We start from the raw sequence: 26,894 nt of genomic DNA, 5'->3' as shown, positions 1-26,894 counted from the left end.
TAAAAAAAAAAAAAAAGGTAACAGCAAATTTGTAGGTCACAATTCAGATTACCTTTTTATTCTCTAGAAGAAACAAAAAGAATTGCAAGATATAAACTCAGAATTCTGAGAAAAGGTCAACATTTCGAGTTTCTATCACACAATTCTGACTTTTTTCCTCTGAATTCTGAGTTTATATCTATATAAGTTTATATCAATTCTGAATTGTGAGAAAATAATTGTGAGAGAAAAAAAATATTTTTTTAAATTATTCCTGTGGTGGAGACAAGCTTTCATAATTCACTACTTTTATTTGTTTCTTTTTTTAACTAACTGTACTTGAATAATGAATTGAATCGTTTACTTAATTCAGAATTAAAAGAATAATTTCAAAAGTTTTCATTTAATGCAACTTTTTAAAAAATAAAATAAAGGTGTATGTTTAATAGCATATTAGTTATTGCTCAAAATTGGTATTGAGCATCATGAAATTTCACTGGTATAGGAATCGACATCCTAGGTTCTGATAATGTGGCAAAACATGAACCTTAAAAAAAGATAATTGTGGGGACTGGGAAAACATTACCTGGTACTTCTCGTAAACCACTGGCACACTAAACATGGAAACCACCACTAAAGAGAGAAAGATCAAGGAGAGATACAGTCAGGACAACTGAGCTGCTCTCCCAGAATGCTGTGTGGTGTCATTTGATTACAGTTGTTTGAGGTTATCACACCCTGACCTACAGGAGTGTGTGTGTTTGTGACATGGAATTATTGAGTGTGTACTTAAGATATGGAAGGAAATCAGACAGCAAACACACAACACAATAGAAACTGCTGAACATTTCTTAAAAAATAATGTCTTCACTAAGAATCAGCACTGATATAGGAGAAAGCTCATCAAACTTTTCATTTAAAATTCCAAGACATTAACCAGCTCTATTTCCCAATATTACTGTTTTTTTTCTCTGTATATTTGAACAAATAAATGCAGCCTTGGTGATGCTAAGGGACTTTTTTTTACGAATAATTTTAAAATCTTACCGACCCTAAACTTTTGAATGGTAGTCTATGTTTGTGCTGTTTTCTTACCCAGAATCAACAAGGTCAGGCCATTAAACAGAGCTCCAACATAGGTCAACAACCACATCAACACTGCAAACTAAACACACACATATATGTCAAATTATCTTCACAGCTTTTAAATCCTTTACAGGAGCACTCAGTAACTTTTCCCACTGTCTAACAAAATGAACAGCACTTAAATATCTTAACAAATTATGTAAACCTACATGAGATGATGACTGTAGTCATATCACTGCTGTTTTATTCTACATTGGGTGGGCGCCACTCATGGTTTGAGATCACATGATGAGCTGAATGCAAGCTCGAAAATTATTGGTTCCAAAAACAGTTATTTCTACCAAGGCAACTGTAACTGAAATTATCTTTTGTTCAACACTCCATGCCAATAGGTTTCAGTATGAAGTCCAAGACCACTGTTGTATCAACCAGTGGAACAAAATTAGTGAGTGCACCATTAATACTAAAGCTTATCTCGAGTTTGGCTTTCAAATTGAAATTGCAATAGTATCATAGAAAATTAGGGAATGAAATGTTCATCAGCTAGCGTGTTTTCACCTTTATGGAGTCAACCATATCCTGAACCAGGAACAGCCTGCGAAGCTCCTTCATGGTGGAGTTGATGTACAGCTGAGTCTTATCCACATACTTAATGATCTGATCTGCAGAGAGAGCGATCTCCACCTCTAGATAAGCCCTAAAAAAGAGAGAAGCCATGAGAGTGAATGAACAGATTCATTGCTCAATACGTACAGAAGCGAAAGACATAAACTGAGCGTTGGACTAACTTGAAGGGGTGGCCCTCGTCGGTTTTTTGCACTGCCTGCAGGACTGATTTGTAGACTCGGAAACTGATGGTGGCGGAGAGGACAGCCAGAGCGAGATATGCTATAACACTCACCACGCTGAACTGGGTTAAAGAGAACAGCAGCAGCAACACGCTGCCGAAAACCAGTCCAGACTGCTTTAAATCCCGCCAATGTAACAGATCTACCACTGAACAGAGGGACAAAAACAAATAGGAAAGTGATCAGGACAAGAACCATGTCACTTCTTAAGTACACAAATCTTACAATAAGAAATTACAGCATGAACCTGATTGGTCAGCATCAAATCTACACAATCACAGGTTGCAAGTCTCTCTTGTTCTATTTTAGTTCAGTAATTCTGCTCTGTAAAACATTGTTTACATAGCCATCTCAAATTAGCAGCTGTTTAGTATTTGTTACACTTACTATGTAGTAGCAGCATTGGTCATTAATTCATCTAAAAGAAAATAACACAGTGGGTCTTATTCACTAACTGTACGTGAAATATGCCTACGAACATTTTCATAGATCATGATTAATCAAAAACCTTAGTACAAAAATGTTTCTAAATTACGAAAAAATGTAGAAACACATACTCTGGGTGGCTTTATAAACATGATAAGATAACATTTTATACATAAATATTTCATCTTAATATATTTCATCATAGTAAAAGAGTGAGAAAATGTGCGTCATTGCTCGAGCTGCAAGGTTCCTTTGCATAAAAATTTTGATATGTATAACTGGCTAATCTGGGTCTGTATAAAAGTTGATAACTGTGTTTGAACTGGTTTCAAGGATGGCACAAGTGGAATTGCTTGAGAATCAAATGCTCTCTGGCAAGAGTGTCTTTGGAGACGAAAGGCTGTAAAGGAAAGGTTGTGCGGAAAGTCCTTATGGCGATATATGGGCATGTTTTCTGCAAATTACTAACCTTGGGCACGTGGTCGCTCATTTTAGACACCTTTATTTCTATAGTGCTTTATACAATACAGATTGTGTCAAAGAGGGTTCAAAGAGATAAACATAAGCAATTATGAAAACTCTGCTTAGGAGACAGTTCAGATTCTGCTGTAAAGCAGCTCTCAAATACAATAGTGTCATTATTTAGCTTAAGTTAGTTCAGATCAATAACAGTGTGAAGCTAATCGATCAGCTATGAGCAGTTCTACAATAGGTGGCAATGTTGTTATACATCTAAAATCAGTTTATGTTCAATTTGTGTCAATGTTGCAAAATGTGATTCAGCTATTAAGCAGCTCTACAGAAAACAATAATGCCATCATCCAGCTTAATTCAGTACAGGTTTTGTCAGTCAGTGTGGTCATACAGATACATTACTTACAGTTAAGTGTCTCTCAGAACCCAACCAAGCAAGCCAGAAGGCGACAATAGAATCCAAACTCTATCAGAAATTTCCATTAGTTTTATTCATTTCCATAATTGTGACTTTTACAGGTCTGGAAATCAATTTTGAAATTCTCTTTTCAAGTTTTTGCTTGACTGTATTCATCATGCATTTTCCATGAAGAGAAAATAACCTTGAGGCCATCAGTTCACACCTGTCTACCTCTCACAGCACCTGTTGTCAACTTATCTAACCCTAACCATCTGTGTGCACACATACACTGTACTGGGTTAATTATTGCTGTTGGGTAAGACAGTACAAATAGTCATGTTATCAGAAGCGCTGTAATATAATGACCACACACACAGTGAGCTATGAGCCTTCACCATACTAACGTAAACTTTTAGAATTATAGCAGTGAAACGGAGAGGTGCATGAAGGTTACAACTTTTAAATTGCAGGTTTAGTTTGGCATGTGGTAGAGTATATCCATGTAAAATGGCGAAACCTAGTGAAATTATCATCACTCTACATAAGGGAGATGAATTTATTTCTACACCGTCACTACAGATGTGTACCATCTTAAGTTACAGTGGTAACTTGGAGCAACCTAATGTTAAGTGTCTTGCTCAAGGATCACCCCTTGCAGGGTTCAAACCTTTTGGTTACCGGCCCTGACATGCATCTCACAATCATCCAGATAGGAAACTGTACAACTACCATTCAAACCTACAAATTAGTCCCTCCGTTCTCTAGGAGCAAGTCATTTACAAAGTACAGCTTCATTAGGAAAGTGTTTTGTGAGCATGCAGTATATGCATTAAACAGATTAAAACCAAGCACACTTAACAACCAAATGTAACTTTTGTTATGGGTCAGAACACAATGCTCCTGTTCTAAGAGCCAATCCTTCCACAGAAACGCGAAACATTCTGGAGCTTGTATTTGCTATTGATGTGATTCTGACTGAATCTGAAGAAATAACGTCTTGTACTACTCATTTAATGTGCTTCTTTTTCGTACAGTATTTAGCAGGGAAGTAGCAATGCAGTAATCGTTATAGTCCTGAATGCTGATTGGTCAATATAGAGTTCTAGCTATGCTATAGTACAAATACACTGCTGTTTAACTGTTTTGGATCTTTAAGAATTGTAAATGTTTTTGAAAGAAGCCTCTTATGCCCATAAAGGCTGCATTTATTTAAAAACAAAGTAAATACTGTAATATTGTACAATATTATTCGAGTTTAAAATGTTTTCCTTTTTAATATATTTAAAATGTAATTTAATCCTGTGATGATGAAGCTGAATTTTCAGCAGTCATTACTCCAGTCTTCAGTGTCACATGATCCTATAGAAATTATTCTAATAGCTGATTTGCTGCTCAAGAAACATTTCTTCTTCTTATCAAAGTTCAAAGCACTCGGATATTCATTACCGAGCAGGTGTAATGCTTGATATGGTGGACAGGTTTCAAGCAGGTATTTAAGAAAACCAGATCTTTCTTCTCTAACTGCTGGAAGCAAACACATTCACCTTTCCATCTTTGCCCAAATATCACAAAGACAACACAAGTAGAACGTGTTGCCATGAGAACCAGCAGTTTGAGATCTCTGAATCATCTCTTCAGTCTCTGCGGCAAGCGAGAGCTCCCTGTAACTTATGTGTGTTTCCTTTTTTAACACCTGTATTTTTACACCTTTTGTTGCGGCTTCAGAAGAAACTGTTACACACTCACAGAAGCTGGTCTGTCACACTCTAGCGTGTGCACAACATCTGTAGTCCCCTGTGTGATTCTCCCATCAGTCCCACTGGGCTAAATTTAGCCTGGCAGAGCTTAGAGGAGGGCAGAAATATCTGCCATTTTTATCTCGCGATTTTGCTCGATTCCAAGATGAAGTGCAGGCTTCAGATTCGACTGATCGTTTCACTGAGAGTTGAATACACTGTCAATTATTCTTAATAACATCTGATTGTCTCTCATCAATAATAATGTAAAACAAAAAATACAAAAAAACATAATTATTAAACTATTACCTCTGATGAAACTTTCCTGCTCTGGTAAATCCCTCTGCTAACTGACTCTCTAAATAGAATTAAAGACTAAAAGCAGCAACGATCGCACTCTTTCTCCTTACACACACCTTTAAATATTACTTAACTAATGTAGACTAGTATAATACTAGTGTTTAAGGATATCCAGTGGTTATGTGACCTAACATGGGCTCTAAAATCACATATGGACACTAAAACACCACTAAATTCAGTTTTCCAACAAAACCAGTGACATCTGTAATTAATTCTATCATTATAAAAAATAGTCTTTGAGATCCCTGATTTTTGATGCTAAAACGCCAAAGCTAATAGAAGACAGAGAGAGCTACTGACCTGAACCACCCATGACTGCAGACAGCAAGAAAAAGAGAGAGAGACAGTGAGTGGGAGCGCACACAAAAGGAGAGAGAGAAAGGCAGAGAATAAGAGGGAGAGGGACCAGCTCATACTACCATTGGCTAATAATGGACACACTCTCACACACACACATATTAATACAGCATACAGGGCGACAAATAGCCCAGACTAAAACACAAACACAATAAAAAATGAAAATTATGTGTGACTCTTTCGCAGAACCTAATTAATCCACCTTGTTTCATATGTCCTATGTGGCAAGTGTGTGTGAGAAGAGAAAGAAAGGGGGCAGCAGTGGTTGCTATAGATACAGTGTTCCAGTTTCCCTTACACACATTGCTTAGGGGGCCAGCTTAAAATAAAAAGGTAATGGTGGGGGGTAATTGTGTGCGTGTGTGCTGGTGTTTAAATGTCGGAGTGTAATTATAGCATCAGAGATGCACATCCAGCTTGACAGCCAGTCTAACATTATATCCAACCATTCACTTCCTGAGTGAAAGGTCACTGCCAAGGGCAATGCCCTGTATGGAGTGCAGCAGTTGAATTCCGGAAGTAAAAATCACATTCATTTTCTTCATAGCAGAATCAATGTTTAACGATAACTTATAAAGCTTAAACTAGCCATAAAGTTGTTAATCAATGGCATATGCTTTTGTTGAAGCCACTAGCTTGCATTATTTCAACTTATTTTTTAAATAAATGTGTTCAACAGAACAAATCCAGGTGAAAAACTACATTACCCATGGTTCTGCAAAAAAACTTGCACCAAATCATAAAATCAAAGCAAGTTGCAAAACTTAAAGCACTCCCATGAAACACTGTAAATTACTTAAATATTTATATATATATGCATATTTTGCAACTGTCGTAAAATATGTTGTTTCTATATACGCAATCAACATCTTTAAACCAATATTTCTCCATATATTTCGTATTTATTTCAATTACATTCGCAATTCGTATTTATGTTAATTATATTTGCAATGCTCCATGGAATTGTAGTTCATTAAAGCTGTTACACAGTCCATAGTCTTGTACCTTTGTCTTTTTATTTTAAAATAGTTTTTTCCTTCAAATCAAAGTTTGTAATATTGTGATTCACCTTGTTGCTGTTTGGTTGATTTATGGCTTTTAACTTTTAATCAAAGACTTTTTAAAAATCCCTAAGGGAAAAATGAATGGGAAACATACTTCTGGAACCAATGCAGCTGAAAAAGTGAGTCCTCTGTTGGGACTGAAAGCCTGAATGTTCATTCAAAATGGCTGAACAACTAGATATCTTGTTGTAATGTATCATAAAAAGATTGTCTTAATCAGTTAGCAATATGCTAAGCTAGTACACAAAGCTATGAAACGCATCCTGGACCAGGAAGGGAGCATGTGTGACTGCATTAAAACCTTCTCTGCACTTCCGACACTCACAATGCCCAAGCCCACTTTATTTTTGACTTTCCATGTACATTTTCACTCAGTGTCTGTCCTTGTTTACCTTTCCACCACAGTTAAAAATAGAGGTCGACCGATATGGGTTTTTCACTGGCCGATGCCGATATTTAGAAATCAGGGCAGCCGATGGCCGATATATGATGCCAATTTTTGATATATTTTTGATATATGATGCCTACATGTTTGGCTGATTTAATTTTTTAATTTTTCTTCATCTCATAAAAGTGAGTTTGAGTTAGGGATGGGCCGATAGATGATGCCATCGATGCCATGGCTGACAGACATCACGATGTTAAGCTGACATCGTGATGCCCCCCCCCCCTCTCTCTCCCGCAATCCGCCGCATCCCAATTCTGTGTTCGGAAAGGAAATGAAGTGTACTACGGAAACCCTAATGGGAATAAATAGCCTACGAGATGGAAGGATAAAAAAATGTTTCAATACTTTTTCTCGGAATTATATCGTTGGGTAAGTATAGGAGATTGTATATAAATTGCGAGCATCAGGGAGCTGCTATTGAAACCGCTTTCGATAGGCTCTCATTTTACTTTCACTTTTGAGATTCGCGATCACAAGGACTCTATACTATGGAGCGGCAGTACTTACTACACATTTGACAAGATTAGACGTTTGTCATTGGTGCTCAGGATCTGCAAATCATTCGCCATCGTCCTATCAGACATTTTTCCTTACTCTGTGTATGTGATAAGTGAACTTTCATGTACTGTAATGCAACAGGCTACCGCTAGCAAGCGGCTAACCTTTTAGTGGCTCCGTATAACGGTTTCACGCTTCAGGCACACACCTAACCCCCCCCTTACTCTAACCCTAGTTTGAGTAAATTATTATTGCAGGGTACAAGATGCTGATTAATTAAAAAATGCCAAAAATCGGCCAATCAATCGGCTGCCGATCAATCGGTCGACCTCTAGTTGAAAATAAAAAATTCTGTCATCATTTACTCATGTCATCATCTGTATGTCTTTCTTTATTTTGCAGAACACAAAATAAGATATTATGCAGAATGCTGGAAACCAACATTTTGGTTACCATTGACTTCCACAGTATTGACAACAACAAAAAAATCGGAAAATACCTTCTTTTATGCTCTAAAGAAGTAAGAATGTCATGCAGGTTTAGAGCAACATAAAGGTGAGTAAATTATGACAGAATTTTCTGTTTTTGGTCGATTCTTCGTTATCAGTGCCTTTGTCTTCATTGAATTCACATGAACTGTGCTTTTTTGTCACATTTTGTGCCAGTTTAAATTTTAATTAGGGTTGGTGGTAGCTTATTGGTTAATGATCTGGGCTGCTGACACAAAAATTTCAAAAATAGGTGACCCAGATGCCAGAGTTACTGCGATCACAATCCTGGTACTCATACATTGTGCATAATCAAGACCCCATACAACACACACACAAGCCTGCAAATTCCAGAGCTAAACAGGAAATGGAATCCAGCCCCACCAAACGATACAAACATAATTGAAATCTGGAGGTAATATATGTTAATATAAAATTTACATATACTATACTTGCTTTTGTAAAGTGTAATCAGGAAGAATATTCTGTCCTGACTTTAGAAACCCTGTTGCTTTATCCAATAATTAGCACATTAGAACAATTATTTTATGTACTTACTTTTATTTAATTACTTAATTTCCTAATACAGACAAATGTATATGGATGAGTTCAAATAAAACACCGTCTTCAGGCATGTGAGTGGTTTAGAAATACAGCACTGTATGTTTTATTTATTTATGTGTTAGGCTACTTTATGCATGTCTCTGTGTGTATGAGAATGCAGTAAGAGGGGTCTAGACTCTAGAGGGTTTGTTATGAATCATCAACAAACAAGAAATCATTTCATAGTGATGTCATACCATAATGCAGGGAAAATGTGATGTCATACAAATAGCATAGAGACAAACTGAGTAAAAATGTATGTTTGTGTTGTTAAACGATCATGAGTAGAATTTCTAAATCGTTTAAACGCATAATGCTAGGAATGGATTTAAGATACATTTACTATGCATCAATGGTAAAAAATACATTTAAAAGGCCCTACACATATCTAGGCAACAAAATATAATAGAAACCGTCATGTGGACCCCTTTTTCATGCCAAAACAACTACCCAGAATACTCTAGCAACATCCTAGAAACCATTAAGAATGCCTTATACTGAGAATACTGTCAGGCCAGTCATAATGTTGTGAATTTTTCATCTAGTTACAGACAGTAGTTTCAGCAAACAGCCATACACAAATACTGTAGCTTTACAAACACAGACTGAACACAATGCAGTCTCTATAAATGGAGTGTCTGCACTCCCTCCCAACATCATTGACCTAGGTGGACATTTAAAATGCGCCTGCCATTGTACTAGAATAGCCTAGAGAACCATTTTTCTGTTTGTTTCTCTTTTAAAAATTGCCTAGCTCACAATTTCTTAGTCTTCCATGCCCGCCCTCTTTCCGTCTCCAGGTATCATGGATGCCTGTTGAAGAGAATGATGTAATCAGGATGGGTGTGACCTGGTTGCCATAGCGACAGCCTCATCCAGCGCTGTTGTAACCGCGATTGAAGATAAAAACTGTCTGAAGTCTGTTTCATGGCAACCGGAGCCATGAAACCACAGCGGGGTTACCATATCAGCATTACTATGAAGCAGACGGACCACCTGCCACCCCTCATCCCAAAACAGCTGCCTCTCCCCTCTTCTCTTTGTCCCACCAGCGCAGGCTTCACGTAAAACGCAAAACCTAATACACGCTCAAATACACAGCATAAAATACACAGGAACAATACGGTGCTGTGAAATGAATACCATAAAATACAGTTTTTATACAGACAAACACGAAATCTGTACCCTGCCCTCTCCAGCTGCTCCAGTTGCACTCTTTCTTCCCTTTATCCATGTCTTCCCGTCCTCTGACGTTTCTCTCGCTGCTGTCGTCTTTCTCTTTTCCCTTTCGCAGATCTTATGTCTTCCCGAGACCCACTATCTCACACGTCCGAACAGCATGAATGGCCAGAAAAGAGAGAAGAGAGCAGAGGAGAGACAAGCTACCGCTACTTAGTGAGGAAACGGACAGACAGACGGAACGAGAGAAAGTGAGGGAGAGGCGCTGCTCTGCTGGATGAAACCGTAAACACTGCAGCCTCCACCGCAGAGAGCGGATCGTACCATATGCAACGCCCGGGGCGTGATGGGGGGGATTCAGATCACAGAGGCCCCACCCCATCTAACAAAGCTAATACATAAACATAAGCAAGGTCATGTGACCTTATTGGCACTGTTGTCGGCACAAAATGGGCGGAGTCTGCTGTATATATATATATATATCATCTTGCTTTTTTATTTTATTGCATTCAGACTTTAACAGAATAGCAGGCTAACATATTTGAAAATATATCCTTACACACTGAGTAACAAATATTTATTCAAAATTATAGAGAAAATTATAGTAAAATATTCTCATTGCAGAGAAACAAAAAGCAAAAGAATAAAGCAATATAATTAAATAAAAATAAATATTCTATGGGATATATATATATATATAGAGAGAGAGAGAGAGAGAGAGAGAGAAACAGCTCAATATTTTAATATTTAAATAAACATTCATGTTTCGACGCTTCACAGTTGTTTGTAAATTAATGTAGTAGTTTTATGTTGTTAACTAATCATAATGATGATGATGATGATTTTGCAACATAATATTTCTGAATAAATAAACCCACTGTCTGTTCTAAGATATTTCAACAGCAAGAGCCAACCCAGTAAATGCATGCGTACTTGTGCATGCTTTCATGCGTCGGTACGTGTGAGTAGGACTGGTATTCGATTATTTCAGTCTTGGCTTATTCATTTTCATCATCTTCTTCTGTTTCCCTCAGCATCTTCTCTCTAAGGGCTCACCACGGTAACAGCTTAAGCTCCCGCTCGCCCGTGTTACTATGGCAACAGGCTGATCTGTGCTGATCCAGATTGTCTCAGAAATGTGTGATGTAGAGCGTTGTTGTTTTAATGTTTTAATACCACGACATAAGAAACACCCGAACTGTTCACATGAAGATATACTTTATCACTACTGTGATCTGTTGGTAATGTTTTAATGATTTTTTTTCATTTATAAAAACCAAAAGCTGTGTCCATAAACCGCCGGTCTCTATCGCCCTCTGCAGGTGATCTACGGTAGCGCTACTGAAAAGGCGTTGACCTCTTTTTCTTACATTCTAGAACCTTCAGTTTCAATCACCAGACAATGAATGGAATATATGTCTGTTAAAATGCAATTCACAACATTAGACTTACATACAGCCTACCTGTCAGTTTATCTATAGCTGCTTGCAATTTTGTAATATTAGAAAATAATGAATAAAGGAAGCAAAATAGCAAATTAATTAATATAGCCTAGCTCACAATTTCTTAGTCTTCCATGCCCGCCCTCTTTCCGTCTCCAGGTATCATGGATGCCTGTTGAAGAGAATGATGTAATCAGGATGGGTGTGACCTGGTTGCCATAGCGACAGCCTCATCCAGCGCTGTTGTAACCGCGATTGAAGATAAAAACTGTCTGAAGTCTGTTTCATGGCAACCGGAGCCATGAAACCACAGCGGGGTTACCATATCAGCATTACTATGAAGCAGACGGACCACCTGCCACCCCTCATCCCAAAACAGCTGCCTCTCCCCTCTTCTCTTTGTCCCACCAGCGCAGGCTTCACGTAAAACGCAAAACCTAATACACGCTCAAATACACAGCATAAAATACACAGGAACAATACGGTGCTGTGAAATGAATACCATAAAATACAGTTTTTATACAGACAAACACGAAATCTGTACCCTGCCCTCTCCAGCTGCTCCAGTTGCACTCTTTCTTCCCTTTATCCATGTCTTCCCGTCCTCTGACGTTTCTCTCGCTGCTGTCGTCTTTCTCTTTTCCCTTTCGCAGATCTTATGTCTTCCCGAGACCCACTATCTCACACGTCCGAACAGCATGAATGGCCAGAAAAGAGAGAAGAGAGCAGAGGAGAGACAAGCTACCGCTACTTAGTGAGGAAACGGACAGACAGACGGAACGAGAGAAAGTGAGGGAGAGGCGCTGCTCTGCTGGATGAAACCGTAAACACTGCAGCCTCCACCGCAGAGAGCGGATCGTACCATATGCAACGCCCGGGGCGTGATGGGGGGGATTCAGATCACAGAGGCCCCACCCCATCTAACAAAGCTAATACATAAACATAAGCAAGGTCATGTGACCTTATTGGCACTGTTGTCGGCACAAAATGGGCGGAGTCTGCTGTATATATATATATATATCATCTTGCTTTTTTATTTTATTGCATTCAGACTTTAACAGAATAGCAGGCTAACATATTTGAAAATATATCCTTACACACTGAGTAACAAATATTTATTCAAAATTATAGAGAAAATTATAGTAAAATATTCTCATTGCAGAGAAACAAAAAGCAAAAGAATAAAGCAATATAATTAAATAAAAATAAATATTCTATGGGATATATATATATATATAGAGAGAGAGAGAGAGAGAGAGAGAGAAACAGCTCAATATTTTAATATTTAAATAAACATTCATGTTTCGACGCTTCACAGTTGTTTGTAAATTAATGTAGTAGTTTTATGTTGTTAACTAATCATAATGATGATGATGATGATTTTGCAACATAATATTTCTGAATAAATAAACCCACTGTCTGTTCTAAGATATTTCAACAGCAAGAGCCAACCCAGTAAATGCATGCGTACTTGTGCATGCTTTCATGCGTCGGTACGTGTGAGTAGGACTGGTATTCGATTATTTCAGTCTTGGCTTATTAATTTTCATCATCTTCTTCTGTTTCCCTCAGCATCTTCTCTCTAAGGGCTCACCACGGTAACAGCTTAAGCTCCCGCTCGCCCGTGTTACTATGGCAACAGGCTGATCTGTGCTGATCCAGATTGTCTCAGAAATGTGTGATGTAGAGCGTTGTTGTTTTAATGTTTTAATACCACGACATAAGAAACACCCGAACTGTTCACATGAAGATATACTTTATCACTACTGTGATCTGTTGGTAATGTTTTAATGATTTTTTTTCATTTATAAAAACCAAAAGCTGTGTCCATAAACCGCCGGTCTCTATCGCCCTCTGCAGGTGATCTACGGTAGCGCTACTGAAAAGGCGTTGACCTCTTTTTCTTACATTCTAGAACCTTCAGTTTCAATCACCAGACAATGAATGGAATATATGTCTGTTAAAATGCAATTCACAACATTAGACTTACATACAGCCTACCTGTCAGTTTATCTATAGCTGCTTGCAATTTTGTAATATTAGAAAATAATGAATAAAGGAAGCAAAATAGCAAATTAATTAATATATAATCAACTGCTGTTCCTTCAGAAAAATGAATAAAATCATTTCACAGTGCTTGAAGCATCATATCTGCACTGTCCCCATTTTAAAACAGAATTATATAAAAATACTGTTTACAACAAGAGAGTCTGCTTCTCTAGTGAGAACCACTTAATCCAAAACAGTTCATATGTTCAAATGTTAATTTCTCCCACAGCTGTCACAATTTCATGGCACTCAGGTTCACGTAAACACTGAAAGGTGGACTGACTTCAGAGATGAGCATGTTTAGAGCTGTGTTCTGGTTCTGGAGTCAACAGTTTCATTAACACAGCAGAATATCATCTCACTCCTGCTATGAATGTGCAAATAAAGAATTCCAGTACAGAAGATTTATTTTTAATGAGCAACATCAGTACTTTTCCATTTAAATGTTGTTTAAATGTGCAACCTTAACTTAAATCATAAAGGGTTTAAAAAATAATGACCTGCCCAATTTGAAAGATCTTCGATATCTTTTGGGTCAGTGTACACCATTACTTGAGCTTTTTTGCAGTTTCTGTGTTATTGTGAAGTTATGTAAATAAGCCACAGTGCAGTTGTTTAAACCCACCACTAGAGGGAGATTATCCCCTTAATTCAGCCTCAATCGACCCCGAATAGAGTGGATCTGTCTGTGGCTGTGTGCCTTGTGAGTCAAATGACTTCACAAGCAGCATGAAGGTACTTCACAATGAAACTGATTTCATACCAGCTTTCAAGGGACCATGATGTCATGTTTAATTATCTAAAATAAATTCAAGTGAGCTTTAGTCATAAAAAAGCATTTAATGACTAAAATGTGCATTTATTGCTAGAAATTTTTACATTTATGAATTAATTTACTCCAAATCATATGCATCGAATCATAAATCTATGCTGCTTTCAAAATAATAACAGATGAAGGCATCTTAGTAGACAGGATGTTGCACGAAAAGTTGGATGTTCTTTAATGCCTTACATAAAGGCTGTTTTTTTGTGCTTTCAGACACAGTCAGTGTCTCTCAAGACTCTCCACCATTGAATCAAAGTAGTCCTTGCAACATAAGCATAAACTTTTATGGAAAACACCAGCTGTGACAATAATCTCCTCAGCACTACATCCTCTGAGCATTGTAGAATTATGAAGTGGCATGACTACACGTTCAAAGAACAGATGATAAAGAATGAGATCAGTGAGCTGGATTACAAAGGAAATCCTGGATACTCATGATTTAAATGAATATTTTGGGTTCAATACAATAAAAAATAAGGTTTGCTTTGATAACAAATTACAGAAATGGTCTCTTATGCTGTAAATCATACAGCGTTTCTGATTGATTCAGACTATAACTTGTTGTTTTGAAATACAAGTGTCATTCATTTTGGGGGTCAGGCTATACACTATCTGTGCCATACTGTATGTGTTTGATTCACTAAAAAGAGACGGCTCATAAGAGTCATTTGTTTGTGAATCTGAACTAGTACACAACCCAACAGAAATACATTTCTTGCCATTATTTTGTGGCTCGTGTTTTTTATTTCTTCACATTCAAAACAGACTGCAAACTCATATTCAACACCCATGTGAAATATGACTTTTGCCTTTTGTCTGGCATGACAAAAAAAAGCACTCAAAAGATCATGCTAATTAGATAATACTATTAATACATAAATTCTGAATGATCTACATTGAGTAAACTACTGATTATTAAGTTAACTTGTTTTGCGTTAAAGCTGCTATGATCATAGCATCTATTTAAAATAGCGTTTGTTTTGAATATGCTTTGAGATGCCATTTGGTGATAAACAGGAGATGAGCTGGTACTCCCACACCATCACTTCATCAGTTCATGTCACTCACCACCTCTCATCAAAGCTGTCAGGCAGTGGATGTTCTCTGCATCACAGCACTAATGTTAGCTGGGTTCCAAACCTGTAATCATCTAGAGCAGTGGCTCTCAACCTTTTTGACTCCCCTTTGTCCAACACAATATTCCAAAGTCCCCTATGGCTATTAGAGATATTTCCTCTGACATTTTGCTTGTTGCCACTGGGAATGTTAATATATTAAGTTAATTAAACATAATTTATTTTGTGATTCTATAAGATTCAAGATTCTGATTCTGTGTGTTTTTCAATAGAAATAATAGTTATTAAGGGGGAAAAGAAATATGTCAGTTTACATCTGAATTTGTGTGTGTGTGTGTGTGTGTATTTTCAGCATTTTAATTAAGTTTAATTGGAAGTTTGCTGAGCCCTGGTTGAGAACCACTGCTCTAGTCCTGAACACTCTGGCTGTTGCACTAAAAACAGACTTGCTTACAAATCTATGTTAGGATTTAAAATTAATTTTGTGTACCGTCTAATTGAAAAAAAGTTACAGTCCATAAATATTTCTTACATAAAACTGTATTATCTATTAATTTCATCACTGTGTTATTTAAAAAAAAAAATGTTTTTATGACAGTAATTTTACCTGTCACTAAATGCAAAGTAGAGCCAAAGTGATTTTCCCCTTGAATTTTCATTTTGGTGGCTTAATATGAGGAAAAACTCACATAAATGTTCCCAAAAGAAATACCTTAGGCATCCTGGATAAACTTCTAAGGGTAAATAGTTTTTACAATTTGATTTAAACAATCATGTTCTAGTTCTTCCATTTAATTTACTCCCCAAAGGCAGTTTGACTCACATTAATGAGCAAGTTTCTCTTATAATGCAAACACTTTCTAAAACTGTTTATTAGTATTTACATACTATTTTATTACTTATTAATATTTTTATTTTTTTATTTTTATATTTTCACTTTTCATATTAATTTTAGTTTAAGTTTTAAGTGTCCTTTTTATATATATTTTTCTAATTAACTTAAGTTAACATTTTTCATCTAATATTTAAATTTTCTTTTATTTCCACTTTATTTCAATTAACAAAAATGCTTTTTAATTACTTTCAGTTTTAGTTAAAAATAATGTTGCTTGTAGGAAGAATAACAGCAATTCCTCTTACCTTTCTGTCTGTTGATGCTTTGAAGGAACAAGAACAGATCAGCCTCTTTCTCTGTAGTGGAACTCACAATACTGCTTTTGCTTTTATTCTCCTTCTCCTGACTGGAATGCTGCTCCGGAGTCGCTGTAAACGTTCCCATTACTGCAGGCCTGGGTTTGGTGGACCAGCTGTCCTCTGGTTGTGGCTTGGGCTTCTCAACAGGTGCTGCTTTCTCTTTTTCCTTCTCTTTTTCTTTCTCTGTTTCTTTCAAGGTGCTAGCTGGGGGGTCGATGAAGGGAGAGGCTGTGGCGCAGGAAGTCGTAATGGGCTTAGAAGATGTGACGCCTGTGGTCAGGGGAGAAGATATTTCAGGAGGTTTTGGGGCGGAATATTCCTGCTCCCTCTTGGGACTCTCCTCAGAAGCTGATTCGATTAGCAGGTCGCTGTCAAGTTCCGCCTCCCTTTCCTCTCTTAGCAGACTGTAGATTGGTGGATTGCTGGATTGACCAAAGCCCCCCTTGGTACCCCCAGACAAGTCAAATGGGTTACTAGCACTGACCTTGTTGGTTTGTGGCTTGTCAAATGGGTTACTAGCATTATCAGTGGCAGATGTGTAGCTGGTCTGCTCAAACGGGTTGCTTACTTGGCTGAATCCGCCTTTTACGGGCGGGGTCTTAGATGTCAGGTCATATATTGGCGAATCAGATTCTTCGGTCACTTGCTCAATTTCTGAATCTCCAGACTCATCTCCACTGCCTTGAAGGTCTTGAGCCCATGGGGACGAGGGTTTGGCTGAACTCTTGATGTCCTTGGCTTCAGGAAGACTGGGATGAGAGCTGATGCCACTGGAATCTTGAGTGGAGCTCACAGACTTAATTCCTGCAGGCTGGAACAGCACATCAGATGGAGACTCTCGACCTGGAAAAGAGGAAAGTAATGGAAATGTCAGAACTGTAAAAAGCCTAAAATATGAGAGAAAGATTATAACATATAATTCTTAATTATGCACTCAAATAAATAGCAACATTTTAAATGATTTAAATGATTAGGTATTAGTGGCAAGACAATAAGATCAAGACTATGGATCAGTATTTTTCTGCCTGTAATAATCAGTTTACTTAACTAAATAAAATATAAATATTTATATAAATAAATATTTGTCTATTAGTTGGTATTAAAAGCAAGACAATAACCCTACGGATGTGTGTTTTTTCTGTCTGTCTGTCTGTCTGTCTGTCTGTCTATCCATCTACTTGAAAATAGAAGGCATTCTGAATTCAGTTCTGAATGGTGCAGCAAGTGCATCACAAGTGGGAGGGATCTACCTGTAGGGGAGTGGTTAGGGGAGTGGTTAGCTGAGGAGGCTGCACTATCATCCTCTGGTTCTGACAGTGTTACTATGGGAAGACCCTGCTGACCGAAACTGAGCATGCTCTCTCTCTCGGACATGCCCCCTTGTGGAGACACTTTCACTGGCTGGGACTCTGTTGTAACCGTGATCTTTACAGGACTGGCACTCTGTGGCGTTTCCATCCTATGGTAAGATCGGTAATCTGCCATCTCTTCATCTGAAGGATCCTCCACGTACGGAAATGCGTGCTGCCCACCGGCTGATCCCGGACTCTTCACCCCTGTATCTTCAGATCCAAGAGGACTCTTTTCCAAATAGCGACCCAGATCGAAGGGGTCATGGCTGGATTCCTTTTCGTGAATCTTAGGCTTGAAATCCTGAATGTCATCTTCATCTTCTTCATCGTCTTCGTCATCTCCATAGCCAGACATGGGAGGCTGCTGCTTGTTCTTGGTATTGCCCACACTACCAAAATCACAGAGGTCATCCCCCATGTCCATGTAGCTGTAATGGTCAGTCTTGTGTGAACCCTGCAGGGTCGTCTGATGGTCTGAGGGGTCACCTGGGGTCATGCCGATGCCGGAGTCGGTCCCAGTGGGAGCAGGTGGAGAGCGGTTGCCCTCAGTGGAGAAGAGAGAGGCGCCATCATTGAAAGGATTGGAGGAGGATTTTGAGGAAAGGAGAGAGGTGTACAGATCACCCTCTCCTGATGATGACTTCATAAACATGTCAGACAGTGAGTCACCTAGAGAGAGAGAGAGAGAGAGAGAGAGAGAGAGAGAGAGAGAAAGAGAGAGAGAGAGAGAGAGAGAAAGAGAGATAAGTAATGAAAATCAATGGGTGAAAAAATATGAAAACAGAAAACTGGTTATTCTTTTTTTTTTTTGTAATAAAGATTGCAAGTAAAAATGATTTTCATGGTGTTTGTTTTCATTATTGGTTCTTGAATGTGTGTATTTCTGTGCTGATGCACACAAAACACCATACTAAAATAATATTGTTTGTTCATTTGATAATGTGCATTCAAAGATACAAATTCAGAAATTCAGAGCTTATTTGTAGTAAGTACCTATTCAGATCTAAATTACGTTCCAATATTATTTTCTCTTTACATGTTACCTTTAGGATCCATTTTTCGAAAATACAATGTATCCTTCCACTGTTATGCGGATGACACTCAGATCTATCTTCCAAACATGAACATTATCGATAATTTACTGGCCTGTCTACAAGACATCAAAGCCTGGATGGCTGCAAACTTTTTGAAATTAAATGATGATAAAACTGAGGTCATTGTGATTGGCCCTAGAAATCAGTAAGTGGCTTTAGGATTTTAAAACTCCTGTAGTCTGAGCCCGTCTTTAGTACAAAAATCCAAACTGATCACACTTGTGACATCGCTAGTCATTCTGTCAATCAAAACTGATCTCATGCTTTCATTACAATTATACATGTTTTCAACCAACATAATCATTGTTTATTATAAAACATAAGATTATTGTAATAAATATTGAGAACATTTGATTTAATCACCAAAACACAACAGTGTGATCTTCTTTCAATTTAGTACTTTTAACAATCAGTTCATTGAAGAGCAAACAATGCAAGGTACATGTTTCAAATTACCTTTGTTGCTGAAATATTTACAGTAATACAGGCAATAATTGTCATGTTACAAAATACACTTACATGACCTAACTTGCATAACTCACATAAAATCCATGTTTGTAAAAATATTTATCCTGTGAGTTATTGTATCAAAAGGTGTGATGAAGGTGTGACATGGCCATAAGGTTTTGTGCTAGTTTACTGTCAATGCAGTAAATGTCCTCACTGTGCCATATGACTGAATCTATGCTGTAGCTGAAATTTTCAGATGAAAGGTGAGTTATGTGCAGTCTTTACCATGGTAATGCCTCTATATACAGTATCACATGGCATAATGTAATGTAAAATGCTGTATTTGATGCCATCTCTTTATCTTCTGATAAATCTCTAATCAATTCATCTCCCTTGTATCCTGCAGTATGTTTACAAATTGCAAAACACAGTTTTATAAATAAGGACGTCCTCATAGGGAGGTTTTTGGTGACTTTGTCAGGTTTTGCTCACTTCCAATTTGTCCCCAAAATATGGTTAAGTAGGAACACACACACACACACACACACAAACAAAACTAACCCTACTCCTTTAACATTATGAATCAGGTTTTGCTCACTTCCAATTTGTCCCCAAAATATGGTTAAGTAGGAACACACACACACACACACAAACAAAACTAACCCTACTCCTTTAACATTATGACAATTATGGCTTTACTCTGTTCTGTTGTGATGTCCAAGGAGCACAAAATGCTGCTGCCAGAATGCTCAAGTCAGCCAAGATATTTGAATCAGTTACACTGCTTTTAAAATCGCTGAAATGGTTGCCTCTTCGATATAGAATTAACTATAAGATCCTGTTTCTCGTTTTCAAGACGCTACATAATTTTGCCCCTTCTTATATTTCTAATGTTACCATTTTATAATCCTTCTAGATCTTTGAGATCCGAAAATCTAAATATTCTCTGTGTTGTCAGAACAAAATACAAACAACAGAGCTTTTTCTTGTGTTGGACCTAAACTTTGGAATGATCTCCCTCTTTCCATTAGGTCAGTAAAGTCACTACTGAAATTTAAGGCCATTTTAAAAGCACATCTGTCAAAGCCTTTTTGGGCATCTTCATGAGTCTATGACTCTGTGCGTTGTTCTCTGTACTCCTTTTTATTTTGTGGTTGTATGTTATTTACAGTATGTGTTTGTGTCCATGCGATTGTGAATACTTTGGGCAGCAGCTGTTGCATTAAAAGAAAGAATGGATGGGTTAATTATAATTTAATATAATTTTTAGTTTAAAGTTTATTTGCATTTATTCTGTAGAATTCACTAATGGCAATAATACATAAAATATGTTAGAAGATTATATAACACTAGTTTTAGAGTAATTTAGAGTATATTTGGGCATCTGCACTCACAAATGTGATAATAATAGACAAAGACACAGTCCTACACAGAGAAAGACACAAAGTAATCAAGCTGAACAAGAATCTATGCAGAGAATCAACATGAAAGTCGATTCTTTTTCCAGACGTGATGTAAATCTGATTCCCACTGGACTGAGAGGAAAAGCAGATTAGGAAGTTTGATCATGTAGTGACATTCAGACCGGTTGGGTACGGTGAACACTACACAGCCCTCTGAGACACAGTTGGAAACATCTGCTCGGTCTCTGTGAAATCAGTTGAGTCTTAAGAGGATTAATGAAGGTTGGACAAGGAAGCCTGTGACTGCTACATCTCCAATAACACATGCACATCAGCCTCTGCTAAAATTTACGGTAACATCGTAATGGATCAATGACCAAATGCATTTTGGGGAAATGAATGATGTGATTCCAAAACCTATCATGGCATCTTGCCGTCTACAGCTTATACAGACAGCTGTCTTCTAAGGCAGCATAGCAGTGTTGTTATTGTTGACTAAAATAAAACTAAACATATTACAAATCGTCTTTGGTAATTGAAATAAAGCTGAAATAAAATATAAATATTAGATGAAAAACATAAACAATTTAAATGACCATTAGAAATGCTGCCTTGTGACAAAGTGAATTAAAAACTAAGTGAATTAAAAATAAATAGCTAAATAGAAATATTTTAAAAAACAAAACAAAGCAAACACACATAAAATAATCAGATCATAAACTAAAATTCAAATGAAAACCAAAAATATAAAAATAATTGGCATTGCCATTAGTATGTTGCTAACGACCCAATACTAAAATATAAAAATATATCGCACATACAAATATTGGGAAAAACAGTCAGACCAAACAGTTTCATAAAAAGATCCTTTTCAGTATTACATTTATTATCAATATTTATCAGGCTTCCTCCACCAACTTTAATAGATTTTTTTACACTGAAAAGTGCATTAAAGAGTTGCCTTCTCCATTCTTGTTGGAGTACTAAATGTGTGAATATCAGAAAAATGTGTATGTCTTGCCAACACCAAACAGTGACTGCCCGTTTTTCAGCAACTCTGAGTCTGGTATTTTTCATATTAATTTCTGCCATAGATATTTTCTTCAATACAGAATTCTAAGCTACAGACCAAAATGGCCACAAGTTAAAAAGTTATTTGACCAAGACAAAATTTGTTTTATGGGTGTGGCTGAATTCGGTATAGCATCCTAAATTTACCATTTACAATATCTTTATATAGTAAGAATAGTATGATACTCTGAATTCAGCCAGTGACTCGATCACGTTATTTGCAATGCTTGCTGGGAGTAGGCGGACACTGCTGAGCTCTTTTGGCAAGACTCACATTTCCATGGTAACAGTGACTTCTCTGATTGTTGGAGGATTATGGGTAGTGTAGTTCTTTGCCAGAAATTAAGGGGATAGTAAGCTAAAAAAAAATGAAATTTACTGACCCTGCATGACTTTCTTTCTTCTGTGGAATAGAAGAGATATTGTGAAAAATGACTGTGTTTTGTTGTCCATACAAAGAAATATGGACTAATTGGGGTCCAATGTTGTTTGGACTTCTTTTGTGTTCTGTAGAATAAATAAAGTCATACAGGTTCAAAATGGCCACAAGTTAAAAAGTTATTTGACCAAGACAAAATTTGTTTTATGGGTGTGGCTGAATTCGGTATAGCATCCTAAATTTACCATTTACAATATCTTTATATAGTAAGAATAGTATGATACTCTGAATTCAGCCAGTGACTCGATCACGTTATTTGCAATGCTTGCTGGGAGTAGGCGGACACTGCTGAGCTCTTTTGGCAAGACTCACATTTCCATGGTAACAGTGACTTCTCTGATTGTTGGAGGATTATGGGTAGTGTAGTTCTTTGTCAGAAATTAAGGGGATAGTAAGCTAAAAAAAAATTTACTGACCCTGAAAATTTCCTAATTTACTGACCCTGCATGACTTTCTTTCTTCTATGGAATAGAAGAGATATTGTGAAAAATGACTGTGTTTTGTTGTCCATACAAAGAAATATGGACTAATTGGGGTCCAATGTTGTTTGGACTTCTTTTGTGTTCTGTAGAATAAATAAAGTCATACAGGTTTAGAATGACATGAGGGTAAGTAAATGATAGATTTTCTAGTTATGATAGAAAAAAACAACATTATTTTAGAATTAAGCTGAAGTCACGCTGACTTGTCTTCCACCATTTTACAACCTCAAAATTCTAAGTAGGTCTGTCTGGAAAGGTTTATACAATCAATTTCTCTACAGAGGCCCCTAGTGTTGTGCTCTATTCGAGTGGTCCTTGCATGCTGACCGCCTTTGGCTGAAAGTGACAGAAGGAACGGTCTTTTCACATACACCCAGCACTGTTTGTTGATCTCACTCGGCCTCTCTCTCTCATGCCCGAGTGACTTTGTGAATGCAGACAGACAGTACGCACCAGCATTCCTCCTCGTCTAGGCCTTTCCCTTCAGCATATTAGACAGGCAGACAGAGAGAGAGACAACTGGGGAGAGAGAGACAGTCAGAAGTGGATTATGGTGGACATATTGACATGTGGGTGTGATGTTACTGATGGTACGATCAGAGTTACAGGATTTCTGTTGTGTTGAGCTGCTCACCACGTGGACAGATCTTTTTCCAGCCCGTCTTTTTATTAAAAAGTCGTGAGCTGACTGGCTTGGCTACTGTAAAAAGACGGCTCACTCTTACTCAGCCTATAAATAGACCTCCCTCTGTTTATTTAAAAAGAGAGAATGCTAAAGACTGAGCCAACTACAGCCCAAACCGACATTGTATGAAAGACAGGAAGAGAGAGAGAGAGAGAGAGGGAGAGGAAAGGAAGAAACAAGAACCTTACCATAACCAGAGTGTGAAAGACAGAGAGAAAGACTCTTTGTGTGAGTGCATTTGAATGCATTTAAGAGAATATTCGTATTTGGGCTTGTGTCCATGAGAGGAGGAAAGACTTTGTGTGTTTTTGTGTATGTGCAAGTGTGTGTGTGTGTGTGTATTACAGCTAACCAGTGCACGGGGGAGCTGAGGGATTTCAGCCCCCGGCTCATGAATATTTGAGCATGTGAGAGAGACTGTGCATGGGCGTATGTGTGCATGCAGTTTCCCCATAGCTAATAATAGCACTCTGAGCCATAATGGTGGCTCAATCAGCCTCTTAATGGACCAAGGAGCACCTGCAGAAGCAAAAACTGACAATTAGCAACAGGAAAAAGCCATGAAAGCGAGCTGCGATGGTTTTCGTATGAAAGTTTGAAAGTATGTCACTGTATTTCACCTTATGTATTTTACATGCTATGTGCATGATAGGCTGTAGTCACCGTCTCCACTCTGAAAGGGTTTCTATAGATACATCACTACTTTATCTGTCACATTGATCCATAGAAACACTAAAAGCACATTAAACGCTGCAGCATGTGGTACAATTAAAGTACCACTGTGAGTGCTTGGATGTCTGCCTCTGAACCTCCGATCATGTACACTTCCTTCTTGATAAGATAGTTCTATGTTTTATTATTGTCCGGTACTAAATCCACATTATTGTCTGAGGTTTAGGAATCAGGCTAACGCCAGACCATCTCATCTAATAAACTCACTGTTATTTTTTGTTACGGTCAGTGAGGATTCAGTTTAGCAGCTCAGAAATACTGAGAAAGAAAGAGTTCACGGGAAAAAAGAGAAAAACTCTAGCTTTACGATGCAGGATATTCATTTCTTGATCAGATGTTGTTCATAGCATCAAAACAGCTACTGCTTCAAATGTTGAAGCAACATCATTTATGGCAATAACACAAACTTTACCCAACATAAATGTTGACATCCCGAACTAATACGAGTCTTTTCTTCAACTCCTCTTTGTTTTAATAATCACACTATACACAAGAAAACTCTAATATACTTTCTAATATACTCATCTCTAAAAAAGTTTAAGGCACACTCAGTCATTTTTATGCATTAGCACTGGCCAATATGGTCATGTTTGACATGTAAGCAGCAATACTTTTGTTACCGATGGTTGTAAAGAAATGTGCAGTTCACAGTCAGCCAAAATTAATTTATTCAGTATGCAAATGTGTCCACTAACAGGCGTTTACCAAGACAACATGAGCACTATTTGGCTGGTCATGTGATCTCAACATGGTGGCCCCCCTGAGATGGTGCTCCATGTAAAATAGATTAGGCTACTGATGTTACTGGAGTCGTCATTTCAGTGGATATCATTTTCAAGTGCTACTCATTTATTTCTTCTTAAAACTTTAAATAAAAAAAAATAATACTAAGTGCACTTTTAAGTGCACTCAGCAAACAAGATATAACTGACCAGATTACAGTTAGTTTATATTAAAATACTAACATTAATGTGAATTCGAATGTCTTTTAAAAAGCTTAATATACTACAGCTGGTAGAATCAGGAGGGCTGACAACACACTCTCAATGCAATTTGTAATTATTTAATGTTTTCTTAATTCGTATGCTTGCTTACGCCTCACTGACAGGTCAGGTATGGGGTAGACCTTTTCCTTACAAAAAAAACGTTTGCCATTGTGTAAAAGAGTTACATTTTCTCATTAGACTGGGTTGAGTCTGACTGTGAATTTGAAGGTTGTGCTGATGACCTGTCATAATGAGAAGTGTTAATAGCCTCGCTGTGCTACATGAAGAGGTTTATTAGAGGGGTGGACAATGCCCAATTATTGAGCCATGCCCTGTGATTTAGAACAGTGAGACAGGCCAAGGAGAAAGAGGGCAGTGAGACAGGCTGAGCACAAAGACAAAGAAATTATGATTACATTATTGTGGCTTTATGAACACACATCATGATCCTAAGAGTTCTCTCATCATGATTGCTCAACTCTAAAACCATTAGAGAGTAACAGAAGAATGTTTTGTTTGTTTTATTGTGTGTGTCGTTTGTTTGATCATGTTGTTTGAACTACCATAGTTGCCTGGAGCACTGTGCGTCTGTGTATGCAGAGACATCCAGGCACTGTCACACCCATGGCCTGGTCTGTCTCTCTTCATCTCCAATTCATCATCATCATCAGCTTTTGCTTCTTCTTTTATCGCCGGCACGGATGTCGCCGCTAAACACACACAATGCGTAATTATAAAAAGCCCAAATTTACCTGTAGATGCAGTTTCCATGGCAACGCCGCTTCCTTCAAAGGGATGGAATTGTTGCTTGGGCGCGTGCAGGTCGTCCCGCATCTCGTCGAAACGGGGCCCTGCGCTCCCAAACATCCCGTTCTTCTCCTCCTCCTCCTCGAACCATTTCCCATCCAAACCCGGCCCCTCGCTCGAATTGGCGGACATGCTTACAGTAATCGCACGCAGGGGGTTTGTTTCGAAGCTAGAACGATTCTGTGAGATCGCAGAAGAAATTCAAAGATGTGACGCTTAATATGGCCGAGCCTGACCGATGCTTCCCGTCTCGCAGCAGCGGAGCCAGTGGGCTCGATGTGTTTGGTTCAGTGTCTCGGAGCTGACGTCACTGTATCTGTGCGGCTCGCGGTTGGCACGGATTTAGGACGGAGAGCGACATCCCGGGTTAGAGGACTGTCCGTGTGTGCGCGCGCCTCCACCCCACGGGCGTGGTTCATGCTACCTCACAGTACACATAACACGTACGCCACATTTAAGCTTTTTTAAATAGACTTCAGCGCAAATTACAAAAATACATTCAGCGATGAAGGAAACAGTCTTAACATGACTTTTTCCTCGTTGTTGCAGCCTGAAATGACTAAATTTGCAGGAGTTGTTTGCAGAAACAGTGTTTTTGACTAAATTGATTAGTCATTAAATTATTTTATATGATTTCCGACTTATTTAAATATTTTATATTTTATAGGAGCTGTTTGTCAATATTTATACTCTGCCCAGTTTATTGGTTTAATTTAAATTAATAATATTTTAGCATAAATGGGATAAAATTGGTTGAATTTGGATTATTTTTATTTTATCTTATTTCTTCAGAATTGTGAAGATTAGTTTGTCTTTTTCTATATGCTACACTTACCCTTGGCTAGCATTGTTGCGTTGTA

General features: G+C 37.8%; 1 protein-coding gene across 8 annotated transcripts in view; it reads right to left on the bottom strand.

Annotated features, from left to right (window-relative positions):
* Positions 1 to 26,436, bottom strand: part of LOC107757140 (reticulon-1-A-like) — a 28,343-nt gene extending 1,907 nt beyond the window's left edge. The window contains exons 1-8 of one of the 8 annotated variants that reach the window (XM_016574541.1): positions 25,980 to 26,436; positions 17,784 to 18,554; positions 16,480 to 17,376; positions 5,610 to 5,624; positions 1,854 to 2,061; positions 1,624 to 1,762; positions 1,075 to 1,144; positions 566 to 612 (exon numbers count right to left, since the gene is read on the bottom strand). In XM_016574541.1, coding sequence (XP_016430027.1) covers positions 566 to 612; positions 1,075 to 1,144; positions 1,624 to 1,762; positions 1,854 to 2,061; positions 5,610 to 5,624; positions 16,480 to 17,376; positions 17,784 to 18,554; positions 25,980 to 26,166 — 2,334 coding nt within the window. In that variant the 5' untranslated portion in view covers positions 26,167 to 26,436. Of the gene's footprint in view, positions 1 to 565; positions 613 to 1,074; positions 1,145 to 1,623; positions 1,763 to 1,853; positions 2,068 to 5,609; positions 5,625 to 9,952; positions 10,282 to 11,932; positions 12,262 to 16,479; positions 17,377 to 17,783; positions 18,555 to 25,979 lie in introns of those variants that run through there. The other 7 variants (XM_016574542.1, XM_016574543.1, XM_016574546.1 and 4 more) reach the window with 7 other exon arrangements.
* Between the last annotated feature and the right edge of the window lie 458 nt (positions 26,437 to 26,894).

The sequence above is a fragment of the Sinocyclocheilus rhinocerous genome, unplaced genomic scaffold (genome assembly GCF_001515625.1).
Source record: "Sinocyclocheilus rhinocerous isolate Xijiao unplaced genomic scaffold, SAMN03320098_v1.1 scaffold503, whole genome shotgun sequence".
In the NCBI taxonomy this organism is placed as follows: Eukaryota; Metazoa; Chordata; class Actinopteri; order Cypriniformes; family Cyprinidae; genus Sinocyclocheilus; species Sinocyclocheilus rhinocerous.
Note: the sequence above shows the minus strand (reverse complement) of the source record. Positions and strands in the feature narration are given on the sequence as shown.